This window comes from Macadamia integrifolia, unplaced genomic scaffold (assembly GCF_013358625.1).
Source record: "Macadamia integrifolia cultivar HAES 741 unplaced genomic scaffold, SCU_Mint_v3 scaffold978, whole genome shotgun sequence".
Classification (NCBI taxonomy): Eukaryota; Viridiplantae; Streptophyta; class Magnoliopsida; order Proteales; family Proteaceae; genus Macadamia; species Macadamia integrifolia.
Genome location: NW_024870608.1, coordinates 204,872 through 228,654, shown reverse-complemented (window position 1 = coordinate 228,654; position 23,783 = coordinate 204,872). Strand labels below are relative to the sequence as shown.

Genomic DNA, 23,783 nt, shown 5'->3' with positions numbered 1-23,783 from the left:
AACCATTTGTTTTAGTCTCTGTTGCCAAATAGAGTAGGGGAATAGTTTTAGTAAATCACCATTTAGCATTGAAGACTAGAATTGATCATAAAACTATCATAAAAGAAGATAAATTGATTCCCTTTCTAGGACTAATAAGTAATCCCTTGCATGCATGCTTGTTCCTCCCACACCTCACAAAATTTCTTTTCAACCCTGTGTGGTAACTACACTTAAAATTGCATCACTGACCTACCTCTATAGAATCTCATATTGTATTTGCTATGCATTATTGTAATAGATTCTAGGTCTAGCACTTTGTTAGTTAAAACGGGAACGGAAAAAAAACATTGTTCGGTACGAGCATGTTTTAAACGGATCAAAATGTGAACAAGACGGTAAAAAATACAGTCAAATATGACAAAAAGTGGAAAAAAAATAAAAAACAGATGATACGCATTTTAAACGTTTATATTTAAATAATACGGTGTAAAAAAAAAGGGCAATATATAGACATAAATTGGTATAATAATAATTATCTAAATACCTGGATAACAATCAAAACAAATGTAGATAATATTCATATTTCAATCCAAATTCTAAACCTATCATATCATGAAATAACATCCAAAATATATCCATCCAAAGATTAATATAAGATCCAAAATAAATCATTTAAATATCCAAAATCATCATCCAAATTATATAATCCAAAATGTATCATCCAAATTACATCATCCCATTTCATTAAAAAAAACACAAATGTATCATGATATAGAGTTAGGTTGATCATGAACAGGTTCAACATATGTCTTTTCAAGTCTCTCTGTCTCCAACTCAATGTTTACATCAGACAAGTCACCAAGTTTTTCTAAGTCAATAGGTTTTGTATCTTGAATTGCTCGGCTTTCATACTTCTCCTTCATCAAAGAATTCATTCTAATGTATACCAAATCTTCTAACATTTCTGGAGTTAATTTGTTCCTCTTCTTTGTTTGTACTGCGTCTCAATCATTCCAATTCCTCTCGCAAGGAGAGGAGCTACAAGGTTGGCTTAAGATTCTGAAGGAACCTTTTGAATCACAGAAAGATAATCACCCATATTTTCCCACCAAATCCCTACAAATTAACACAAGTAAATAAATATAAGAATAGTTTACAAATAGAAGTATAAACTTAATTAATTAACAGACTTACTTGGATGGTTAGTTTTCATCAAAGACTTTCCTGTGATATTGAACAAATTTTGGCTCTTCATTCGATACTCAACCATTTCTGCAATGAATTATTCACAATCTTCTGGAGGAACAATGGTTGCCACAATACATTCTTGAGCTTGCACAATTGTATTTGTCTCAATAAAAAGTCCACCATCAAACAAATTATTAGGATTTAAAGCTACAGCAAGCACATGAATAGGATGAATTATATTCTTTCCACTCTTGTATCAAACAAATTCAATATGGTAAAGTACTTTACTCCATCACTCTCGTTTAATTTTTTTAATTTTTCTTTTGCCCTAACAGTTGCTTCATAGAAGTAGCATGTAGTGAAACCATTTGAATCAACAAGGCGAAGAATCCTAATGAGAGGATCCATAAAAGCAATAACCTCTTTGGCTCCGTCCCAGAATATATCAGATTGAATTATCCTCACAGTCTTTAATGCTATTTCAACTCTATTGCAATGGAAGCCTCTCTATTCAGATGATGCAATCAATAACTTACTGTAATAAGAGATTGGAGCATTAAAAAATTAGTAGTAAACCTTATTTTGCAAGACTACTTAATCTCTTTATCATTTGTGAATTCCCTCATTAAAGCTATAACAGCTGTGTGCCTGTGCATATAATCCACTACATGTTTACCATCATCAATAATTTTTCTCACCCATCTAACATGCTTATGGATATCCTTTAAAAGCAAATTAATCTCATGTGCAGCATAATTTGTCCTATACATGTGAGACAATTTTTCAATCAACATATCACCACAACAATTATAGTTAGCACCATTATCTGAAACAAATTGCACAACATGTTGTGGTCCAAACATTTCAATAACATCAGACATTTCTCTAAAAAGATATCCAGCAGTAATACTATTTGAACCACATTCAATGCACTTCAGGAACATAGCCTCACCAGGAGAAAAACTATCACATTGACCCAAGACCTCTTCTTTAGGTCAGTCCAAAAATCAGACATTATTGTGCAACCTATGTCACCCCATATTGACTTTATATTGCTTACATATTCCATGATCTCTACCTTAGCTTCAGGAATCAAATGGGTACGAAGATTAGAGTAACTAGGAATAACAAAACCCTGACCATAGGCACAAGCACCTTTCATCATTTGAATAATAGATTCTGTCTGAATATCATTGAAAGAAATGTTATTCTTAACAAAAAATTCTCCTATCATCTTTTCTAATGACTTATTGTCTTGTTTAGTAGCCAACTCTACTATTGTGGTTTGATAAATGCTCATATTATGGGAATTTGTGGAACCAATTTCACTTTCTAGGGCCTCATTTGTCCTTTTCTTTTTAGATGTACTCAAATTCATTTCTGCACTGGCTTCAGCTTGAACATGGTCAGGGACTTTAGTGCAAATTTGAACATCATGGCTATTCAAGCAGGCCAAATGAGCCTTCACTCGAGTAACACTACCAGATTAATCAAGTTCACAATAATTGCATTTAAAACTGCTCGGCCCAAGTTGTTGTACATGTTCCCAAAACTTATCATTTTTTCTACTCATTTCTCAAGAATATCAAGTACCTACTTAATATGCAATCAAATATTTATTTAGATTTAACATATATGATGAGTACATATGAGAATTGAGAATAAAGAATTAACAATTAACAATCAAATATTTATTTAGATTTTAACATACATCTTCACAACAAATCCATGACTAAAGAGTAATTCCCAAACACCTAATGCAGCATAAAATATTACTTTGATCATGTATAGGGGCATGAATAGTTCCTTGAGTAAAAAATCAGCAGTTCCCTTAAATAACCCAAAAAAGAATTCAACACAAGATGGTGGATGGTGGATCATAGACTCCGGTATTTCCACTGGCCGTAGTGAGGTAGACAGTGGACTGTTGGGAGAGAAGAAGAGAGGAAGTGATAGGGTTTGAAACTTTGGGAATGGCCGAATGGGGTGAACCGGTGAAGACGGGAAGTGAAAGTGAAAGTAATCGTGGGTTTAATTAATTTTTTAATATCCATTTTCTTAATAGGGAAAAAAGGGATACACGTTTTGCAACTTCAAATAGACCCGTTTCTGTTTTTTACTGGCCTTTTGTGGATAATTTGGCAAACAGTGTTTAAAATGGCAAAAAAATGATTCGACGTTTTAAACGCGAATAAACTAATAGAGGTCTAGCATGTATTTTAAAGCCTTAATTATTCACTAATTTCTTGCTTTAGAATGCATTCTAGACTTAGAATCTATTTTGAGAATGCATACCAAACACTACCTGATACTCTTCATTGCACTTCCATTATCATCAATGAAATAATGCAACACACATATGGGGGCAGACCAATCACATATTCTTTGTATGGTTAATAGTTTATTGACAATCAACATGTGAAATTCCCTTTTTTTTTTGGGTAGAAAACAATTTTATTCATCAAAATGTGAAGGACATAGTGTGCCAAGAGTTTCAAGCCTCTAATAACTTTTGGGACATCTAAAGCTATGCTATTTCATGATATTTCAGAGAAGCTGGGGTGACGTTTTAATGGATGGAAGGATCGTCTTCTATCACATGCAAGTAAAGAATTAAGATGAAGTCGGTTTCCTTTTTTCTTGCAAATTGTGCATTTTCGCAATTTAAACTTCCCGCTCCTTACCATACTCGTCTTCACAAGACAACGGTAATTTTTATTTTTTTTGGGAAATGGCTCAGATAAAAGGAAGATCCATTGAGTGTTCTCGGCTCCATTTGTGTCAATCTAAGAAGAAGGAATGGTTGGGGTTTAGGGACCCATCTTTGCATAATAACGCGTTGTTAGTAAATGTTGCTTGGAAGTTGTGGAGTGAGCCATTTTCTCTATGGGCTCGATTCCTAATACATATTTATTTTCAAAATCAGAATTTCATAGAGGCAAATCTACGATTGAACCCATCATCAGTATGGAAGAGTACTATGCATGGCTAGGGGTCAAGTCCAACAGGTTGGTTTGGTATGGCGAGTTGGAAAATGAGAGGATATATATATATATATATATAGACTAGTAAAAGCACAAGTGCAATTGCACGTGCACGTGTGGTAAAACATTTTGATTTTTGGTGTGTGTGTACGCACATGTGCCAAAACATTTATTTTTAGTGTATTTGTGTGGAAAAAAATTGCACATTCATCGTATTACCATTTTTTTATGTAGTCAGTAATCTAAATTATTTTTTAAATGTCCAACAACTCTTACAAACTTGAATAATATAATCTTTTACTCGTAATTCTTTCAAGCAATTTCTTCTTCAAAAGAGTTGCTAGTCCTTTAAAAACAGATTGTGTGTGTATGAGAGAGAGAGAGAGAGAGAGAGAGAGAGAGAGAGAGAGAGAGAGAGAGAGAGAGAGAGAGAGAGAGAGAGAGAGAGAGAGAGAGAGGGCAAAAAAAAAAGCGAGTGGATAGAGTGAGGACCATCGGATTCTCCTCCCAATTGCCATTGGTTACTATGATGAACAATCTTTGAATGTTGATTCAAATTGTTTGATGTTACAATTAGATTGGGCCCAAGGTATCTGCAATTATGAAGGGGAACTTGAGTTTGCATGCTAGAATTCTTCAAGAAGCGGGTGTTGAGAAGTTATTAAGGCAGATATTCAGGGCCCGTTTGATAACGTAACCAGAAACGTGTTTCTGTGTTTTCTTGTTCTCAGAAACACAGAAACGGCATAAATACCGTTTGGTAAAAGTGTTCTGTTCCACTTGTTTCTTGAAACATAAATTGAAATTTATAACAATTTATGCTTCAAGAAACATGAATGACGAAACAAGTTTTACTTGTTTCGCTTGTTTCTCGAAACAAAAAAGGGGCACAATTCCACGATCGACCGACACACCAACTTAAAAATCTATGAAAATTTATCATGTTCATTCGAAGATCGACACCCCCCTTCCTCTGAGGTTCCCTCCTTGAATTTCTTCGGTAATCCTTCAATCAACTCCTTCGCTTCCTTCAACGCCAGATTCGTAAGTGCTCTCACGGCCTTAATCGTTGCAATCCTCGCGTTACTCGGCACTTCCTCGATAAGAACATCGAACTCCGTTTGCTCCTCAACGACGGCTGGTCCCGCATCGGCAACGGCACCAGGCGCTACGGCAACAGCCGCCGGTGCGAAGGCAGCAGCGGAGACACCGAGCTCTTCCTGTAACCAGTCAACGAGGCTGCGAGCTTCTTCTAGGGTTAGGTTTTTGAGCTCGTTTCCAATCTTCTCTACTTTCTCTGGTACGGCAACGGCGCAAATAGGGGGAAGGAAGTTGGCTTTGCGGGACAATTTGGGGCTTCGAATCGGGAAATCTAGGGTTTGCTTCGGGAAAGAGGTGGAAGAATGGGAAGGACACACAGAGGATGGAGTCGAAGTCGGCGAACGAAGCTGGTTTCCTTTTCATGTAGTAAACCTCTTCCACAATTCTTGATCCCAAAGCTGGTTTCCTTTTCAATAACGACTCTGTTCTCATCACTGCCGATATCCTCGTATTGAATGAATCCATTTCCTTCACCCGTGATAACAATCGAACTCTGGTGTTTGTTTTGAATGTCGGTGTTGAACCAGAAACCTGGGTTTAACCACATGCATAGAGACTCGTATGGCCGCTAATAAGAGTTTCAAGAAACAAAGTTTATCAAACACCCAAAATTCTGTTTCTGTTCCCAGAAATGGAAATTTATGTTTCTGCCGTTTCTTGAAACAGAAACAGCAGAAGCGTTATCAAACGGGCCCTCAGTGTTAGAGAAGGAGAACAGCTATTGAATGCTTCTCAATGTTATTTGTCAACAACAACTGGTAATACAATTACAGGGCTCCTCTTTATCTCCAATGAAAATGTTGCCTTCTGCAGTGAGAGATCTCTTCCATGGACCAACAGCAATACAGGGGAATACTTTTCTATAGCAAAGATGGCTATAGGAAAGATATAGAAAAACTTATTGTGAGCCAAGACAAATGAAATGGGACCCATCATGAGAGTAGACTCTAAACTAGTTATGCTTTAGGCAAGAAGTTCTGAACTTCAAATATTGTTGTAGTTAGGGTGTCAAAAGGTTAGTTGGTCGTTTAATATTGTTGAGGTTTCACTTGTGGTTTGCTTGTTCTTAATAATAATAATAATAGATAGGGGTGATTGACGGTTACGTAGAAGCTTATGAAATCGTACCACTAACTTCTAATGCTTCCCTGGGAAAGTCCTATATGTTGGATTTATGTGCTTAATTAATTATTCGGGTTAATTAAAAGGGTGAAAGTCGAGTTGCATGAATCGGTTCGGTCCACTCTCAAGTTTAGGGATATACTGATCCAATCCATTGTGGTTTAGAGTTTTGAGTGCAACACAATATTATAAATACTAGGTTTTGGGTTCCTGCAGCCATTATTTACTCCTTCCCACTTTACCACTGAAGGGAGAGAACCAAGGAGGTCTAAGGAGCTGTAGAAGATTCATAACTAAGAGGGAGAAAAAAGTGAAGAACGACATCGATCGTCTTCAACATACTAGGTGAAAGGTACAATTCAATCATCTATGTTTTGATCCAAACATTTGTTTTAATTTGATATCGTATTCTAGTTGTCTGAATGAGAATCATTTAGGGCATGATGTGAAACCCTAAATTAGATCTAACGAGTGGTATCAGAGCAACTTATACAGAGCTATAATTGATTAGTAGAGCATGAATATCTTGATTTATGATTTCATGAACCAGTGGGTTTATGGTGATCCTCCATTGAAAAGAACTTAAAACTTTATTTATTTTTCTCATACCTTATTGTTTGTCAATGTGATATAAATATATATATATATATATACTATATACTATTATATAAATGCATGTACTCATGCGTCGTGGCTAATCTTTTTCTGGACTATTATATCCTCATTTTTTTGTTTTAATACTATAAGTCCTTCATATCATTTTATTCTTTTCTTTAATTTTTTTTTTTAATTTTGGTACCCTTCGTCAGAAAATTAAACTCAATTATTTTTTTATCTTATAAAATATCCAACTATCGTGGTCTCGCTATATTACGTTCTCTCTTTCCATCTTTATCTTATTATTATTTTTTCTTATTAAGTAACTAATGTATCCATGAAAACCAAGTCAGTTGTTATTGAGAAACAAATCAATCCACGAACCTTTGTTTCTTTATTCGTATTTCTCTTCTTTCTCTTTTTCTCTCTACTTTCCTTTATTCGTCTCTCTTTCTCACTTTTCTTTTCTTCCTCTCTTTCTCCCTCATGTTTTTATAATTTCTCCCCCTACACCCCCTCTTGCGACTGCCAAGGACTTCTTCTATGGATCTGCTGCAAAGGGACGATTGAAGACCTCCTTTGATTTGCTGCAAGCTAGTTGCTGATTCGATCCTATTTTTCTTTGAAGAGGGGGTTTTTTTTTTTGTCTTGAAGATTCAAGTTGTGAGAGTTATTTTTTAGGGAAGCCCTAGATCTGCCAAAAAAATATTTGCAAGGGTCGATCAAGGTAGCGCTTTCGAAATCTATATCTGCAGCAGCACCAACAGCTCTAGGGCTATACTCTCTTCCAGTTCACAGGTAGCTTCTCCACTCCTTCTCTTCTTGTTCTTCCTTTTCTTATCGATTTGAGGTGAATAAGTGGTGTTTCTTACATGGTTTTATTACAGATATTGATTTTCTATGTGTTTCAATGCATTTCTATCTGCTGTTGGTTATCTAATTCACTGGATGGATTTGAAAATTGGAATCTTTGTCTATGTGTTAATTTTTTATTTTTATTTTTGGGAATTTTTAGTTATGATAGTTTGGAGAATGAAATGCTCAAAAGTCTCTCTCTACTGTGCTTGTTTCCTTGAAGACTATAACATAAGGGGAGACCTAGACGATATGTTAAATTATTGGGTTGGAGAGGTATTAGTAGATCAATTAGGGAGTTTGAAAGCTTCTAGGGATAAATTTGAGGATTTGATTAAGAGTTTGAAAATTTCTTGCATGTTGGAAGATGGGGATGAGAAAGGTTGTATGTGGGTGCATAATATCATGCGAGACCTTGCACTTTGCGTGAGAAGTGTATACGAAAATAGAGTTTGAGCAAAGCACAACAGAGAGTGTTCAAAGACTTGTCCATATGGTGGGGAACAATGATCAGACCCATAAAGTCCGTAGGTGCTTCCCACTCCTAGGTGCTTCATAAGTTACCAAGTGCTTGGTAGAGTCTTTGTCTCATGACCTAAACCTTCATTAAATTGAAAGCGAAATTACTTGTTCATTGTGCCTAACCAAGTTTACACATTTCATCCAACTTCAAACTGATTGTTACTACTTCATTCATAATAAAGTAATAGGTTCTTTATTACTTTGTTCATGATGTGTTCCTTTTTCTAAGCTTCCCTCACTATTGCTATGAACATTGGATTGCAATTTTTTTTAAGTTTTACCTCATTAATGTCAACACCCAAACCACATTTATTCTTTTATTTATACTTATTTGAACATAAGAATTTTTTAGTTTGTTAGGGTATGTATTCTTTTATTTATACTTATCTCGAGCACCCAAGTATCTGACCCATGGCATCAACTGCTAAACTTGTAAACACACTTGGATAGAGTACACTGCTGTGGTAATAGAATCTGATTGATAAGGATCCAAGTACATGACTCCTATGCAACAAGAAGACTGCAATGTATCCATATACCTGTAGGCACCAAATTTTCTCCCCCCTCGGCAATGATGAATTACGAGTAATGAGGAGACATATATTCTCTCTTCCAGAAAGAAGATGAATTTTCGGCACAAGTTCAGCTTATCCCAGAACTTGTGATCAGTCAAACTTGATATTTTTTTTATGCAGGGAGGGTGACCAAAAGTGGTCATTAATAAATTTTGTTGGAATACGACAATCGAGCCCAGCATGTGCTCGATTCTCATATCATTGGAAAGTATTCGAAAATACGGTCCCATTGATATCTTGTATGAAAAAAAAAACGGATGACCAGATGTGCCGTAATGACTACTTAAACTTTGAACCAAGTTAGACCAACTCAAACCAACTCAAACCCTAAACCAACCCAAACCAAACCAGACCAAACCTTGAACTCGACCAACCCTAAACCAGACCAAACCCTAAACCAGACCAAACCCTAAATCAAACCAAAAACCTAATCTAAAACCCAAAACCCAAAACCAAACCCTAATCTAAACCCAAGCCAAAACCCTAAACCCAAGCCAAAACCCTAACCTAAACCTTAACCAAAACCCCAGCCAAAGCCCTAACCGAAACAATAGCCAAAACCATGACCAAAACCTCAGGAAAAACCCTAATCTAAAACCAAACCCTAACCCTAAACCCAAATCAAAACCCTAATCTAAACCAAACCCTAAAACCCAAACCTAAACCAAACCCTAAACCTAAACCAAAACCCTATTCTAACCCTAAACCTTAACCAAACCAAAACCCTAACCAAACTCTAATCTAAAACCGAAAACCCAAACCCAAAACTAAACCAAACCCTAAACTTAAACCAAACCTTAAACTTAAACCAAACACTAAAATTAAACCAAACCTTAGATTTAAGACAAACCCCAAACTTAAACTGGACCAGACCAACCCCTATCCAAAACTTACCGACATACCCATGGCTATTACGGTGATAAGACTTCCACCAGGGGCAACTGCCGCCCAGTCTACGAGAGTGGCTAGAGACTTAGTAGGGTGCCACGGATTATTTCCAAGAAGGATAGGGTGACACGTATCCCTTTCAGTATAATAAGGTGACACAGGGGGAGGGGTCCGTGTAAGACCTTACATGTAAGATACACATCCGTATAAGGCCTTACACGGGTTGTGTAAGGACTTACAAATTTGTGTAAGCCCTTACACGGATTTATGGGGGCCTTACACGGATTTGGCCCTGTTACACACTCTTAGTCATTTTTACACCCCTACCCCTCTGCCTCTCCTATAGATAGTGACCCCTGGGTCACTGTAAAACCCCCGCAGAAAAAAAGAGAAGAATCCCTGGAGAAAGATTGTCCCAGAGGTCTAAAAAAAAAGAGAGAGAAAGATAGAGAGAAGAAAGAAAAGAGTCTATAAGAACCTTAAGCCTAGCTTACTAAGTTGATTGAAGTTGACGGAGTCGTATCTCATTTCCAAAAGCCCAGGTCATCCATATTAGGTTAGTACTGAACCTCTATTCAAGTTCTTTTTATTTAAATTCAACACTTTTATTATGGCGATGAAGCTCTGCCTAAATTTTTGGAGTTGATTCTAACCTTAGAAATACGATGCGGAGGCTCTGTCCAAATTTCCAGAGTTGATTCCGACCCTAAGAATATGGCGTGGAAGCCCTGTCCAAATTTCCAAAGCTGATTCCGACCCTAAGAACATGGCGTGGAAGCCCTGTCCAAATTTCCAAAGCTGATTCCGACCCTAAGAACATGGCGCGAAAGCTCTGTCCAAATTTTTAGGATAAATTCCAACCCTAGGAATACGACGCGGACACCCTGCCCAAAATTTTGGAGTTGATTCCAACCCTAGAAGTAAGACGTGAAAGCTCTGCCCAAATTCCCAGAAGTTGATTATGACCCTAAGAATATGGCATGGAAGCCTTATCCAAATTTTCAGAGCTGATTCCAACCCTAGAAATACGGCGCTGAAGTCTTGCCCAAATTTTCTAAGCTAATTCTGACCCTAGGAATTCAACACGGAAACCTTGCCCAAATTTCTGGAGCTGATTCTAACCCTAGAAATACGGCACAGAAGCCCTGTCCAAATTTTCAGAGTTGATTCCAACCCTAGGAATATAGTGTGGAAGCCCTACCTAAATTCTTGAAAACTATAACCCATGTTCTTACCCTAGCATAGAAACCCTATGAACTTTTCTTACTCCAGTGCTAGAAGTTTTTAATTTCTCCAAGAAAGAGAGAAGAAAATTAAATCGTTGCCCCTAAGTCGAGTAGAATTATCTAAAATTTCACCATTTTCATCTGTCATTATTATGCAGATATTACATCGTAATTCTATTTGCATGTATAATACATAACTCATCTCCGCATATATTATTTTATGTGTCTACTGCATAAAATGATGGTTTATTGTTATCATTTCATGTATTAATTTTAGCATCTGTACATTAAACATAATATGTTTTATCATTTTATGTGTTATCGCATATGTTCCTCACATGAAATAACGGTCATAATTGTCATGTCATGAGGTGTTATACATGTACGCAGATAAGATAATTGCATTTTTCATTATTATATGTAAATTTTATTATTTCATGTGGAATTCTTTCAAGCAAGTTTATGTGTATATGTTTATGTTATTTCATATAATAGGACTTCCTTGCTAGCTTAGACTATTAAAATTCTCGGGGGAGAATATTCGAAATCCAAGCTTCTGGTAGAAAGACCAAAAATTTTGGGTGAGGTGGGTGCCTAACACCATCCCACACTCGTAATCTGAATCGGACCCCTATCTCTGGAACAGACCAAAGTATGAAGTCAAATTCAGGGGTTCCTTCCTTTCACAGGAATCCAACCCCCTATTCGAGCTCGATCCCTAGACCAAAATTGGGCCACCATAGGGTTTTAGGCCCTGAATCCTAGATGGTGACTCCAAACATCATGCTTTCCCCATTCCCCCATAGTCGCCAGACCATATTTGGAGACTCAGTTCACCACAACTGGTGAGACCAGGTGAGGAGAAGGAGGAGATAAGCGGAAAGGTAAGAAAAAGGGTATTTTCATTTCACTTATAGTGGTGACTCCACTAGGGCCTGTCAAACTTTCTATGCCAGAAGCTTACAATGAATGTTAGAATTTTCTCCCCCTCATCATCATTGTGTGCAAACATGTTTGTATATTGCTTACTAACCGCATCATGCATCGTGTTTGAAGTGAAATCAGTTGATGAGGGTACTCCTTGTTGTGCCCGCACCCTCGGGGAGGTCAGTGCACAATATACTAAGTATTTTGAGATCAAATGATGCCCACTTCCTATATAAGAGTGCTCGAAGTGAAATTTATTGACGAGGATGGTCGTCGATAGTTCGGAACCCTTAGGGTGATAGAACATATCGGGCTATTCTGAGATTAACCAATGGCCACTTTCTACACTACACTTGTGCACACACTCACTCACGGATACACCTACCCCTGTGGTTAGCCTACTGAACCCATGTAATTTCATGGGCATTCACCGGCGAAGTCACACCCCTTGATACAGTACCATCTAATATATTAAAGGAACCACGTACCCACGATTCACCTTCAGTGATAGGTATATTGGTTCTATCAAGGGTAGCCTTGTTCTGTCCTACAGTCTTACCCATTGCATCGTATCATATTGGAACGAGACCATTAAACAACTAGGGTACGCTACAAACTGAATTAGTAATTATTTACGGGTTCAAGTTAGAACCCTTCTAGCTTGTTTCATTTGGGGTGAGATTTTTCCTATATATGTTTAAACTTGATGTGTTCTTTGACAATTGGGAATTGGGAGATGCAACTATGTCGATTTTGGTTCATGCAACCATGCTTGTGGGGTGATTCCTGCTTCACCACATTATATTAGCACGTGCTCCAAACTGATAATGTTCTATAGAACCAATCCCAGAGTCAGGAATAATTAGGTATTTTCATACTACGGGGAGAAACAAAATACCTATATGAAATTAGCTACGAGGTTGTTCTTGCGTGGACCAACTTGTTTGTTTTCCCACACCATAATTTGTGTCTAAATTAGGCCCTAAAAAAAAATTGTGAATACCAACTGAAGATTGGGCCAAAGTTAGACACTTATTATTGAGGGGGAGTAATTTTGTGTATGCATCATAAAAAAAATTAAAAATAAAATAAAATAAAAATAAAAATCTAAAATTTAAATTTCTTGGTTTAGGTCAGGCATGATTTCGTGTAAAAAAAATTCCTTGCTGTCTGTGTGGAACCGTCAAGATAATCATTTGGTCCGAGTTAGCCCTGAGAAGTTCTTACCAACGGTGGAACTTATTGTTTAACTCACTCCACCAAATTCACCTAGCTCAGCATCGTCTGAACAGTCAGTGAATATGGATCCGGCTAGTGGAAGTCAACCAGATGCCTAAGAGAAAAGGAGAATGGATATGATGCAGTTAGAGTTGGAAGAGTTGTGTCATTTATTCAACCAGTTTACCAGTGCCAAGCAGCCTCGGTAACAAACTGAACCTATTTTAACCCCAAGAGAATAGGAATGGACCAAGATGGGGTCTAATGCACCTCTTACCATACCGAGGCTTGTGGTCGAAGATGATGAAGAGAAAATATGACCAGATCTTCTAATTGAACCCCTTGAAACTGAAAGGGAAAGAAAGATGAGGGAACAATTAGAAAGACTTGAAAAGTTGTTGTAGAAGGGGAAGGATGTAGATGCTCAAGCCATAGAAACTGATGAGATGGTCCTCTTTCCCAGAGCTCGCATTTTAGAGAAATTTAAATGGAACACTGATAAGTTTGATGGCAACTCAAGGGCACACTTGAAGGTCTTCATTAATATTTTCAGATCATGGGGATTTACTGAAGAACAAATGGGGCAAGCATTTTTGCTTACTCTTTCAAGCCCAACTCTTCGTTGGTTAACTCAGTTGGACCCTTCCCAGAATCAGAATTGGTTAACGATTATAAAAGCATTCACCAAGCAATACTCTTACAACACTGAACTTTACATAACTCGACGAGAGTGAGAAACTATTCGACAGACTCCAAGTGAGGGTTTCACGGAGTTTCTCTTAAGGTTTTGAGATAAAGCAGGTATGATGATGTCTCGACCTACTGAAAAAGAACAAGTTGAAATGATCTTGGTTAACTTGGAAAATCCTTATTATGATGTGCTATATAGTCAGCACATCAAGACATTCTCAGCGTTGCTAGCAATAGGAAGAAGAGTTGAATACTGAATCTTTAGAGAAGCGCAACACCGAAATAGTCCATAGGGTTCCTTAAAGAAGAGTAAGAATACCAGGTATAGTAAAGGACGTAATACAGAGGTGAACAAGATAACTACCGCCAGCACCGACCAGCAGCCTACGGTGTATACAGTAACTCTTAAGCCTGCTCCAATTGTCATTAAGCCAAGTCTTCCATCTCAAAAAGGTTTAGTACAGAGGAGGCAATTCTCAGATTTGGGGATGCCCTTATCTGTGTGTTATGAGAAATTAAAGAAAGGTCTCTTGAGTACGACGCCTACTCATCCAATCAGTGATCCTCCACCTCCTTAGTACAAGGACAATGAATATTATTCTTTCCATAATCAAAAGGGTCATCCCACCAACCAGCGTATCACCTTGAAGCATACAGTATAAGATTTGATTGAATCAACGCAGATTGAACTGGAATTGAAGAGCTAGCCAAATGTGACTACCAATCCACTTTCGAATAACAGAACAGTTGGAATGATACAAAGTGATTCAGATGAGAATGATCCTATGCAAAGGATTCAACCCTCACCAAAGAGAGGGCATCTTACTACCCAAACTTACTGAGATTTGCTCAAAGCCAAGCATTTAGAAGCAAAAGAAGAAGAGAATCGAAAGAGAATTGAAGAAATTATTCCTAGGAAGATGAAAGTCTCCCACCTTGTAATCTTACACTTCCTCAGATAGGGCCTCACCTTCATCTCACCCAGCATCACATCCTCCATCATCTTCATATCTCCCAGCATCCTATCCTTTATCACCTTCATATCACCTACCATCACTTCTTCCATCACTTTCATATCCACCCAGCATCCTATCCTTCATCACCTTCTTATCACCTACCATCACTTCCTCAATCACCTTCATATCACCCAGCATCATACCTTCCATCATCTTCCTATCACCCACATCCCCTATCACCTTTATATCATCCAGCATCATACATTCCATCATCTTCATATCATCCAGCATCTCATCCTCCATCACCTTGATATCACCCAATATCATACCCTCCATCACCTTCCTATCACCTCCTCCATCTCCATCTTACCATCCAACACTAGACTATTGTGTCCCAACTCGGGAAGGATTACCATCACCAGTTATTGCCCCATTTCCCCTATCTTTGCCTCCATTTCACCTAGAGCCTTGCTGCCTGCCAATTCCATATAACCCTTACCCTTATCCAACACCACCAGAATACTTTCCCATGAACGGATGGTTAGAAGAAGGGATCCAACATCAGGGTTCAGAGGTAGATTGGCTGATTGGAACTTCTTGGACCGATATGTTAATGGATCCAGATACTCCCACTCACTCCTTTACCGGATCGATGAATCTCATAGATAGGGAAGAAGAGTCCCAGATTGACCCTACAAATCTCATTGTACCAACAATAGAAGAGGTCACACCAGACATGATCAGGGCAATAGTGGCATTAACTATTGGAGAAATGATTTCAGATGAAATACACCTAATCCATATAGGTGGAGAGAGTGACAGTGATGCTGAAACAGTGAATGCTATTAGAGGAAATGTGCCCGATGTGGATCCAAAAAATATCATTCTCCCAATTTTCCCTTCTAATGATGATTTAGAGGAAGAAGAAGATGGGGATGAGGATCACCTAATCCATATAGGTGGAGAGAGTGATAGTGATACTGAAAAAATTTGTGAGACAGTGAATGCTATTAGGGGAAATGGGCCCGATGTGGATCCAACAGATATCATTCGCCCAATCTTTTCTTCTGATGATGATTCAGAGAAGGAAGAAGACGGGGATGAGGATATAAAAGGTGATTAAGAATCAGGAAATGAAGACCTAGAAGATCTTGTTGAAGAAGACGAAGATGAAGAAGAAGGTCAATAATAAAAAAAATAAAGATCTAGAGGAAGATTTTGGTGAAGAAAGTGAAGATAATCAAAAGTCAAAAAGTGCATACTTTGAAATTGAGTTTGAAGAGGAAAGTGAAGAAGAGAATCCCTCCTACGACAATATACTCTGCTTACTGAACCAAATGTGTGAAGATATATAGTAACTGAGAAAATGTTGAGGAAAGTGGCAGTCCGGCAAGAAACTGTCAAAGAAGTTTATGAAAATCTTAAGGTTAATTTCGAGTATGAATCATTTGTCAAAGGGCTTAATATACATTTGAATAATGTTATTTAAATAGTTAAAGCTCAGGCTATTGACATTTCGGGGGGTCCTCCAAGTCCACTATCTGCATATGAAGAAGGGATTGAAGAACCTATGGTAGGCATGATTGGTGATATAAATAATGAGGATGGGAGTAAATACCCTTATAATATTCTCATCAAAAAGAGGCCTGAAGGATTCAAGAAAGTGATGGCCACTAGAAGGGGGAAAGACTACAAAGCCAAGGGTTTGATATTGAAATAACCAACTATCACGAAGATAGGGTAGTGTAGTAGGCAGCCACAACCTGAGAATCAATTATTGAGCTAGTTGAAGAAGGTGCAGGCCAACGTCTCCATTTGGGGGTTGTTAATGGCATCTCTTGCCCATAGGGAAGCTGTAGTGAAGTCCCTCACCAGTGTGCAAGTACATATAGAGATGGATCCATCATGATTATCTCAAATTGTGGGAGCCACGTATGCTGTTCAGGCATTGATGTTCTCTGATATAGACTTACCTCCAGAAGGTATCAAGCATACAAGAGCTCTGTACATCACTATCGAATGCAATATGAATACACTGCCATAGGTCCTTATTGACAATGGATCAAATTTGAATGTCCTACCCTTGAGGGCTGCCACATGTACAGGCTTTAATCCAGATCAATTCAAGCCCTCGGCTTAGATCATTAAGGCTTACGACAACACCAAAGAAATGTTGCTGGAATTCTCACAACAATGGTGATAATAGGGCCAGCTGAGTTCTATGTTGAGTTCCAAGTAATAGATATCCCAGCCTCCTTCAATATGCTTCTGGGTAGTCCATGGCTTCCTAAAGCAGGGGCAGTGTCATCAACTCTGCACCAAAAAGTGAAATTTATCTATGATGAGAAGGTGATTACTATTTTTGGAGATCTTCAGTTAGTTAACACATTGGCTAACACTGAAGTTAGGAAAACTCAAGAATAGGAGGTTCGTCTGAGTGGCTTCGAATTAGAAAAAGTTTGTGCTTCTGTTGTTGAAGAGCCAATGAAGGATAACATTCTAATGTCCTATGAGGGCATATGGAATACCATTGTTGGTCAAATGATGAAACAGATGCATTATTTTCCTGGAATGGGATTGGGAAAATACCAGGAAGGACCCACGAGGTTGCCTAAATTCCCTCACGCTACAGGAATCCTTAGTTTAGGGTTTTCTCAAAAAGAAGAACAAAATATGTTAGAAGATATAAGAAGGGGCCGACCTGGAACAAGTGCCTATCAAGGGTTTGATAATCAAAAGATGCTTGTAATGGCAAGAATGGAATCCTCTTGTAAGAAAAGGGTTGCAAATTATCCTACCTTAGAGAGCTACTTTGTAAATGCAGCAGAAGGTTTTCCCAGTTGTGTGGATCACGACTTTCAACCTAAGAAAGAAGTAAAGAAGCAGATTTTGAGTTCGAAGTCGTCTATCAAGATCAAATTGATTGGATCACCTATTAGTTGGAACGTCTACCATTTAAGGAGGATAGTAAAGACAATGGTATCAGTGACGTCTTTGAGATAGATGTGATTGCCACAACTAAAGAAGAATCTACAGTTAACCCTGCATCCCTGATTCGACGATCATCACAAGTTCTCAAGCCTCGTCTTACACTGAAAGAAGTTTGGTAGCATAAATTAAGAGCTACTTGGCGTCTCAATCTTCCAATCGAGATGCGAGCTCACATCTTTTCTTTCCCATGGAAGATGTATCTGGAGGAGCTGAGAAAGGGGCAATATCGCTCTTTTTGTGGGAGCAGTTCATATGCTAGAAAGAGAAAAGCTAGAAGGATGAATATCTGCCCTTACTGTGCTAGAAGCAACTATAATGGTTACATCAGAGATGGAGGTCAACGGTGTGACTGTGGCAAGGGGATTGCCTCACATAAAAGGCTTGAGAAGTTAGATTTTTTGGAGCGAGGGTTGAATAACCTGTGGCGAGGTGCATCCCTCAGAAAATTTGAGTTTACAGATCATGAGATTGATCAACTTGTTTTTACCATAAAAGTGCTAAGAGTAGGCAGGCTGAATCTGAACTCTTCTGCCAAGAGAAACTGGGGCATCTTCAGCTCCATGAAGAAGGTGAAAGTAGTGGTGTCAACAAAACCTTTGAGGTAGATGTTATTTCCATTGAAGAGATAAAGGAGGGACCAATACCATATCTATTGATTCATCTAGCCCGCGAACCACTACTCAACTAGACCAGCGTAGGATATGACTTCAAGCTCACTAAGACTCAGGGTCTAATCGGTTCTACAATCACTATATAGTACTGTCACACCCCGCCTCCACTCACCTGAAGGCTGGCGACATGGACACGCACACGTGTCCACCATCCATCTAGGATCCACGATGTAGTACTTTAAGTTCATAAGATTATGAAATGAATTCTAAAATCACATACTTATAATATAAACAAAATATATATCAACTGGTGATTTCTATTGATATTTACCATGTTTACACAAAAAGAATGTTTTCACATCTTAATCATAATTATAGTTATGCCCCCATAGGGCTACATCTATTAAGTACAAGAAGAATAAAAAATAGAAGATGATACTCCCATCCTCAGAGTGCTCTAAATGCACAATCATCGCACATGCATCCATCCTCGTGTGCAACCAGCTCCTCATCCCAGAGGATGCCTTCGCAGAGAGCCGGGACCTCGATTACAGTTTTCAAAGGATTTCCTGAATCAACATCTAAAAAGGGGCAACAATAGAGGGTGAGCTTCCATGAAGCCCAGTGAAGGTAACACACACAAGCAATCATGACAATCCAAGAAAATGCAATAGTATGAATATTCATGCCCGACCACATAAATATGAGTGCAATGACATGATCCATTTATTATCAAGCAATTCTAAGCAACAATTTCTAAGTCCAAAGGGGGTATAACTGCTACTGCAACGTAGGTGTTATCCCCAGTCATGAATGTACGTTATCAGTCTCCAGGGATACTAGCTAATTGCAAGTCAGGAGCGTGCCGGTTCTGAAACCGCATCGTTACCTAGTAAACCCCTATTAATAACCCTCTCATGATACCACTACATCGAATCCAACATCGCATGTAGGGTATACCCGTCATCGAATCAAACATCGCGTGAGGATCTATCACGACGCTGGCATCTTTGCATCTCAGTCATCGAAAATCATCCCCAACCATGGACCGTCGGATGAGAGGATTAGCTAATACGTAAACCCCTATTGGCAAGGGTTGTAGCACCAGGGTGGTTATCCTAGCCCAATGCATTCTAATATGCCACAACACAATTCAATCACACTCACACACTCACACACACCTTGAGCATGCAGTGCCGCTGGCACCAACCATTGGCCACCATGCACCCCAGTCACACACACACACACTCACTCTGAGCATGCAGTGCCACCGACACCAACCATTGGCCACCCTATAGCCCAATCACACACACACACACCCTGAGCATGCAGTGCCATCGGCACCAACCGTTGGTCACCCTGCACCCCAGTCACACACCCACACATACACATGCACCCTGAGCATGTAGTGCCACCGGCACCAACAGTTGGCCACCCTGCACCCCAGTCACACACACACACACACACATGCACAATCATAATCCACATTCTCATGCCACATCAACACCATATATAAGGAATAATATAATAATATAAAAAATGATAAAATTCATTCACATATGCATTATGATGCAAGCATTCCATAAAAACACATAAAATCCCCTCACCTCGTGTTTTAGATGGCGGTAGATAGTTGATGGTTTCGTGTTGCGTGTCCCCGTCACTTCTCGGTTCCACTTCTAGGATACATAGTGTTTTTAGGTTATTCGGTTATTCATAGAGGAGTGGGACACTAAGACTCGTGCCCCAATTAAAAGAATTAAAAATTAACTTTAAAATGGTTCACCGGTGGATGAATCCGAACGGAATGCACATCCTGTAATATTTTCACCGGTGGATGGTTCCTGCCTTCACCGGCTGGCCAGTGACCATCCACTGGTGAAGGTAAAATTGGGGTTTTCTTGCTCAGATCATCCCTATTGGCCCTGTGGCCCCTGTGTATGGTGGTGGAAATACGTATTTTTCAGTGGGGTGTCATTTCCCAACTCCATTCCCCTTTTTCCTTCTTTTGTATAGTTTACAAATTGGGTTTTGTGATTTTAGGGTTGGTTTTTCATGTAGGCTATCCTCACACACTTCACTTAGCTTAGGTTTAGTGAAATTAGTGAGTGAATCAATATAGGGTTTCAAGATACACCCAATTTCCTTAATACACAAGTTGAGGTTAGGACACATTGGGGAAGACTTAGGTTGATCTCATGGAATGGTCATTAATGGCTCATGAGATCACTCTCACACACCATACCTGGGTTTAATTTCATTTTCCCCAACTTAGGATTAGGTTAGGATGTTAGGTCATAGAGGATTTGTTCAAATTCCCAAATCTTAGGGTTTGGGGTAGGGATTTCATAGGGATTTGTCCTTAGACCCAAGGTTGAGTGAATAACCTTGCCAATGTAGGTCTCTTACTCTAATTTCCCTCTCCCATTATGTAGTATTTGTGGTTGGGTAGGTGGAATTTGGTTGGGTCTCCATTACTCTCAATAAAGAGTGAAATGGGAAGGAGAGAAAGATAGATAGAGATTTATGTGTGTGTGTGGAGAGATGAGCATATGGGCTTACCTCAAGAATGGAGCCCTAGCCTTCCTCCTTCCTTCCTTTCCTTCTCCTTCTTCTTCTTCTTCTTCTTTCTCCCTTTCCTTCTTTCTATTTTGGTAGGAGAAGAAATGTATGGTAAGAGCCCTATTTATAGCCACTTAAGTCCCACTAAGGGCTGTTTGGGGAATTAATGGGTTTTTACCTAATACCGGGTTATTTCGTTATTCAGTACTAACAGGCCCACCTTAGGGTGTTCGGATACGTTCATTTATTCCCCAATAGGTTGTACCAACTATTGGGGGTGGTTTGATGTGCACAGGTGCGAAGATTTAGGTCCCACGGCAAATTAACCCCTTTTCGACCAGTTTTCTCTCCAGAGGGTGTTCACCGGTGGATGCTCCATCCACCGGTGACCATCAGCCGGTGAAGGCTGAACTGGTCACTTTGTATGCGATTTCTCCTCTGTTTGAGTGGGGCCTTCTCCAGGGTTTCTAGTGTGTGTGTGGTTCAACTGACCTTTCCCTTCAAGTTCGGAATCCCTTCCAATTACTTAAGCATGGGTAGCAGGTGCAAGTGGGATCACCCTTCCTTCCGTGGCAAAAGACGGATACAACCCAGTGCTCGCTGGTACTGGTGTCCTCCGGCGTCGCACCTAAACATTAAATAGGAAGTTTTAGGGTTCGGATATAACATTCCCCCCTCTTTACAAGAAATTTCGTCCTTGAAATTTGACGTACCTAGTGATCCAAACAACTTAGGATATTTCTTCTTCATTTCCTCCTCACGTTCCTAAGATGCTTTTTGTCTGGAGTGAATTCTCCACTTGACTAGTACATAAGAAATAGTCTGATTGCGGAGAATGTGGTCTCTCTAGTCAATGATTTCTTCTGGCTATTCTATATACTTCCAATCAGCGTCAAGTTCCAAGGGTACATGTGTCAAAATATGAGCTGGATCAGAAACATACTTCTTGAGCATGGAAACATGAAACACATTATGAGCTCCTTCTAATTCGGGTGGCATAGCGACCCGGTAAGCTACTATTTTGACTCGACCCAATATTTCATAAGGTCCCATGTATCGAGGACTTAGTTTTCCCTTCTTGCCAAACCTCTTCACTCCTCTCATTGGGGATACTTTTAGAAAAATTTTATCGCCCACCTCAAACTCTAGGTTCTTCCGTCTGACATCTGCATAGTTTTTCTGTCTTGATTGAGCCGCCTTAATTCTCTCCCGATTACATCCACTTTCTCATAAGTGGCTTGGATCAGTTCCGGGCCTAGGATCCTCCTTTCTCCAACTTCATCCCAATACAAAGGTGTTCTGCATTTCTCACCATACTGGGCTTCATAAGGTGCCATGCCTATAGTAGCCTGGTAGCTATTGTTGTAGGAGAACTCTATGAGTGACAAGTGCTCATCCCAGCTATAGCTCATATCCAATACAGAAGCCCACAACATATCCTCTAGGGTCTGTATAGTCCTCTCTGACTGCCCATCTATCTGTGGATGGAATGCCGTGCTAAAATTCAGTTGTGTCCCCATTGCTGTCTGCAGACATTTCCAGAAGTTGGAGGTGAATCTGGCATCGCGGTCAGAGACAATGCTTGCTGGTACCCCGTGTAATCGGACAATATTGTCAACATATAGTTGACCCAACTTTTCCACGGAGTAAGTAATCTTCATAGGGATGAAGTGGGCCACCTTGGTCAGTCGGTCTACAATTACCCAGATGGTGTCATTCCCTTTCTGAGTACGTGGCAGTCCTATGACAAAATCTATGGTAATGTTTTCCCATTTCCATTCTGGTACGGGTAGGGGTTGTAATAAGCCATGTGGCCTTTGCCTTTCTGCTTTGATCTGTTGACAATTCAAGCATCTGGCTACATGGGTGGCTACGTCAGTTTTCATGCCACACCACCAATAGGACTTCTTCAAATCCTTGTACATTTTTGTACTACCTGGATGGATGGAGTAGGGTGAACTGTGAGCTTCTTTCAATTTTAATTCCCTCATCTCTTCATCCTTTGGTACGCAAAGTCTATCTTTGAACTTAAGGACCCCATCTTCAATCAACTTGAAATTTAAATCTTTTTATCTTCCTTCTTTGATATCACTTACTATTTTCTGAAGATCCTTATCTAGTACTTGGGAGACTTGGATTTTCTCCACTAACGATGGTTGTATCATAAGTGCGGCCAAGGTCATTGTCGCCTCATTCGTTAGTAGTTCCAAATCCATTCTTCTAGCTTCCTCAATCAACTGTTCATTCATAGTCAAGGCTGCTAGGGATAGAGTCCGAGACTTCCTGCTCAATGCATCAGCCACTACATTGGCCTTCCCCGGATGGTAATGGATGGTGCAGTCATAATCCTTCATCAGTTCCAACCATCTTCTTTGTCTCATATTCAGCTCCTTTTGGGTGAAAAAGTATTTCAAACCCTTATGATCACTGTAGATCTCACTCTTTTCCCCATATAAATAATTCTGCCAGATCTTTAAAGCAAAAATGACCGTTGCTAACTCCAAGTCATGATTGGGGTAATTCTTTTCATAGTCCTTCAGCTGTCGAGATGCATATGCTACCACCTTGCCATTTTGCATCAACACACAGCCTAAGCCCAACTTGGATGCATCACTATATACTACCATTCCAGTATTGCCTTCTAGAATAGTGAGTACTGGAGCTGTTATTAATTTTCACTTCAATTCCTGGAAACTTTCTTCACATTCCTTAGACCATTCAAATTTCACTCCCTTTCCGTGTTAGTCGAGTCATAGGTCCAGAAATGCGTGAGAAATTTTCGATGAAC

At 39.2% G+C, this 23,783-nt stretch overlaps 2 protein-coding genes and 1 long non-coding RNA gene across 4 annotated transcripts in view; 1 reads left to right on the top strand and 2 right to left on the bottom strand.

Moving 5' to 3' along the window:
• Positions 1–659: 659 nt before the first annotated feature.
• Positions 660–3,030, bottom strand: LOC122070707. Its single transcript, XR_006137937.1, has 2 exons — positions 1,177–3,030; positions 660–1,098 (listed from the first exon to the last, which is right to left on the bottom strand). It is a non-coding gene; the product is annotated as an uncharacterized LOC122070707 (long non-coding RNA).
• A 1,931-nt stretch (positions 3,031–4,961) lies between these two features.
• On the bottom strand, positions 4,962–6,188 carry LOC122070704 (50S ribosomal protein L12, chloroplastic-like). Its single transcript, XM_042634915.1, has 2 exons — positions 6,027–6,188; positions 4,962–5,602 (listed from the first exon to the last, which is right to left on the bottom strand). Exons 1-2 carry the CDS (start codon positions 6,186–6,188, stop codon positions 5,081–5,083), a joined length of 684 nt encoding a protein of 227 aa, XP_042490849.1. The 3' UTR covers positions 4,962–5,080.
• A 1,175-nt stretch (positions 6,189–7,363) lies between these two features.
• The window catches only part of LOC122070708 (putative beta-D-xylosidase), a 34,832-nt gene continuing 18,412 nt past the window's right edge, over positions 7,364–23,783 (top strand). Inside the window, exons 1-3 of one of the 2 annotated variants that reach the window (XR_006137938.1) lie at positions 7,364–7,772; positions 10,740–10,741; positions 15,980–15,984. The gene's annotated coding sequence lies outside the window, so the exon portion shown is untranslated. The remainder of the gene's footprint in view (positions 7,773–10,739; positions 10,742–15,979; positions 15,985–23,783) is intronic. The other variant, XM_042634917.1, reaches the window with a different exon arrangement.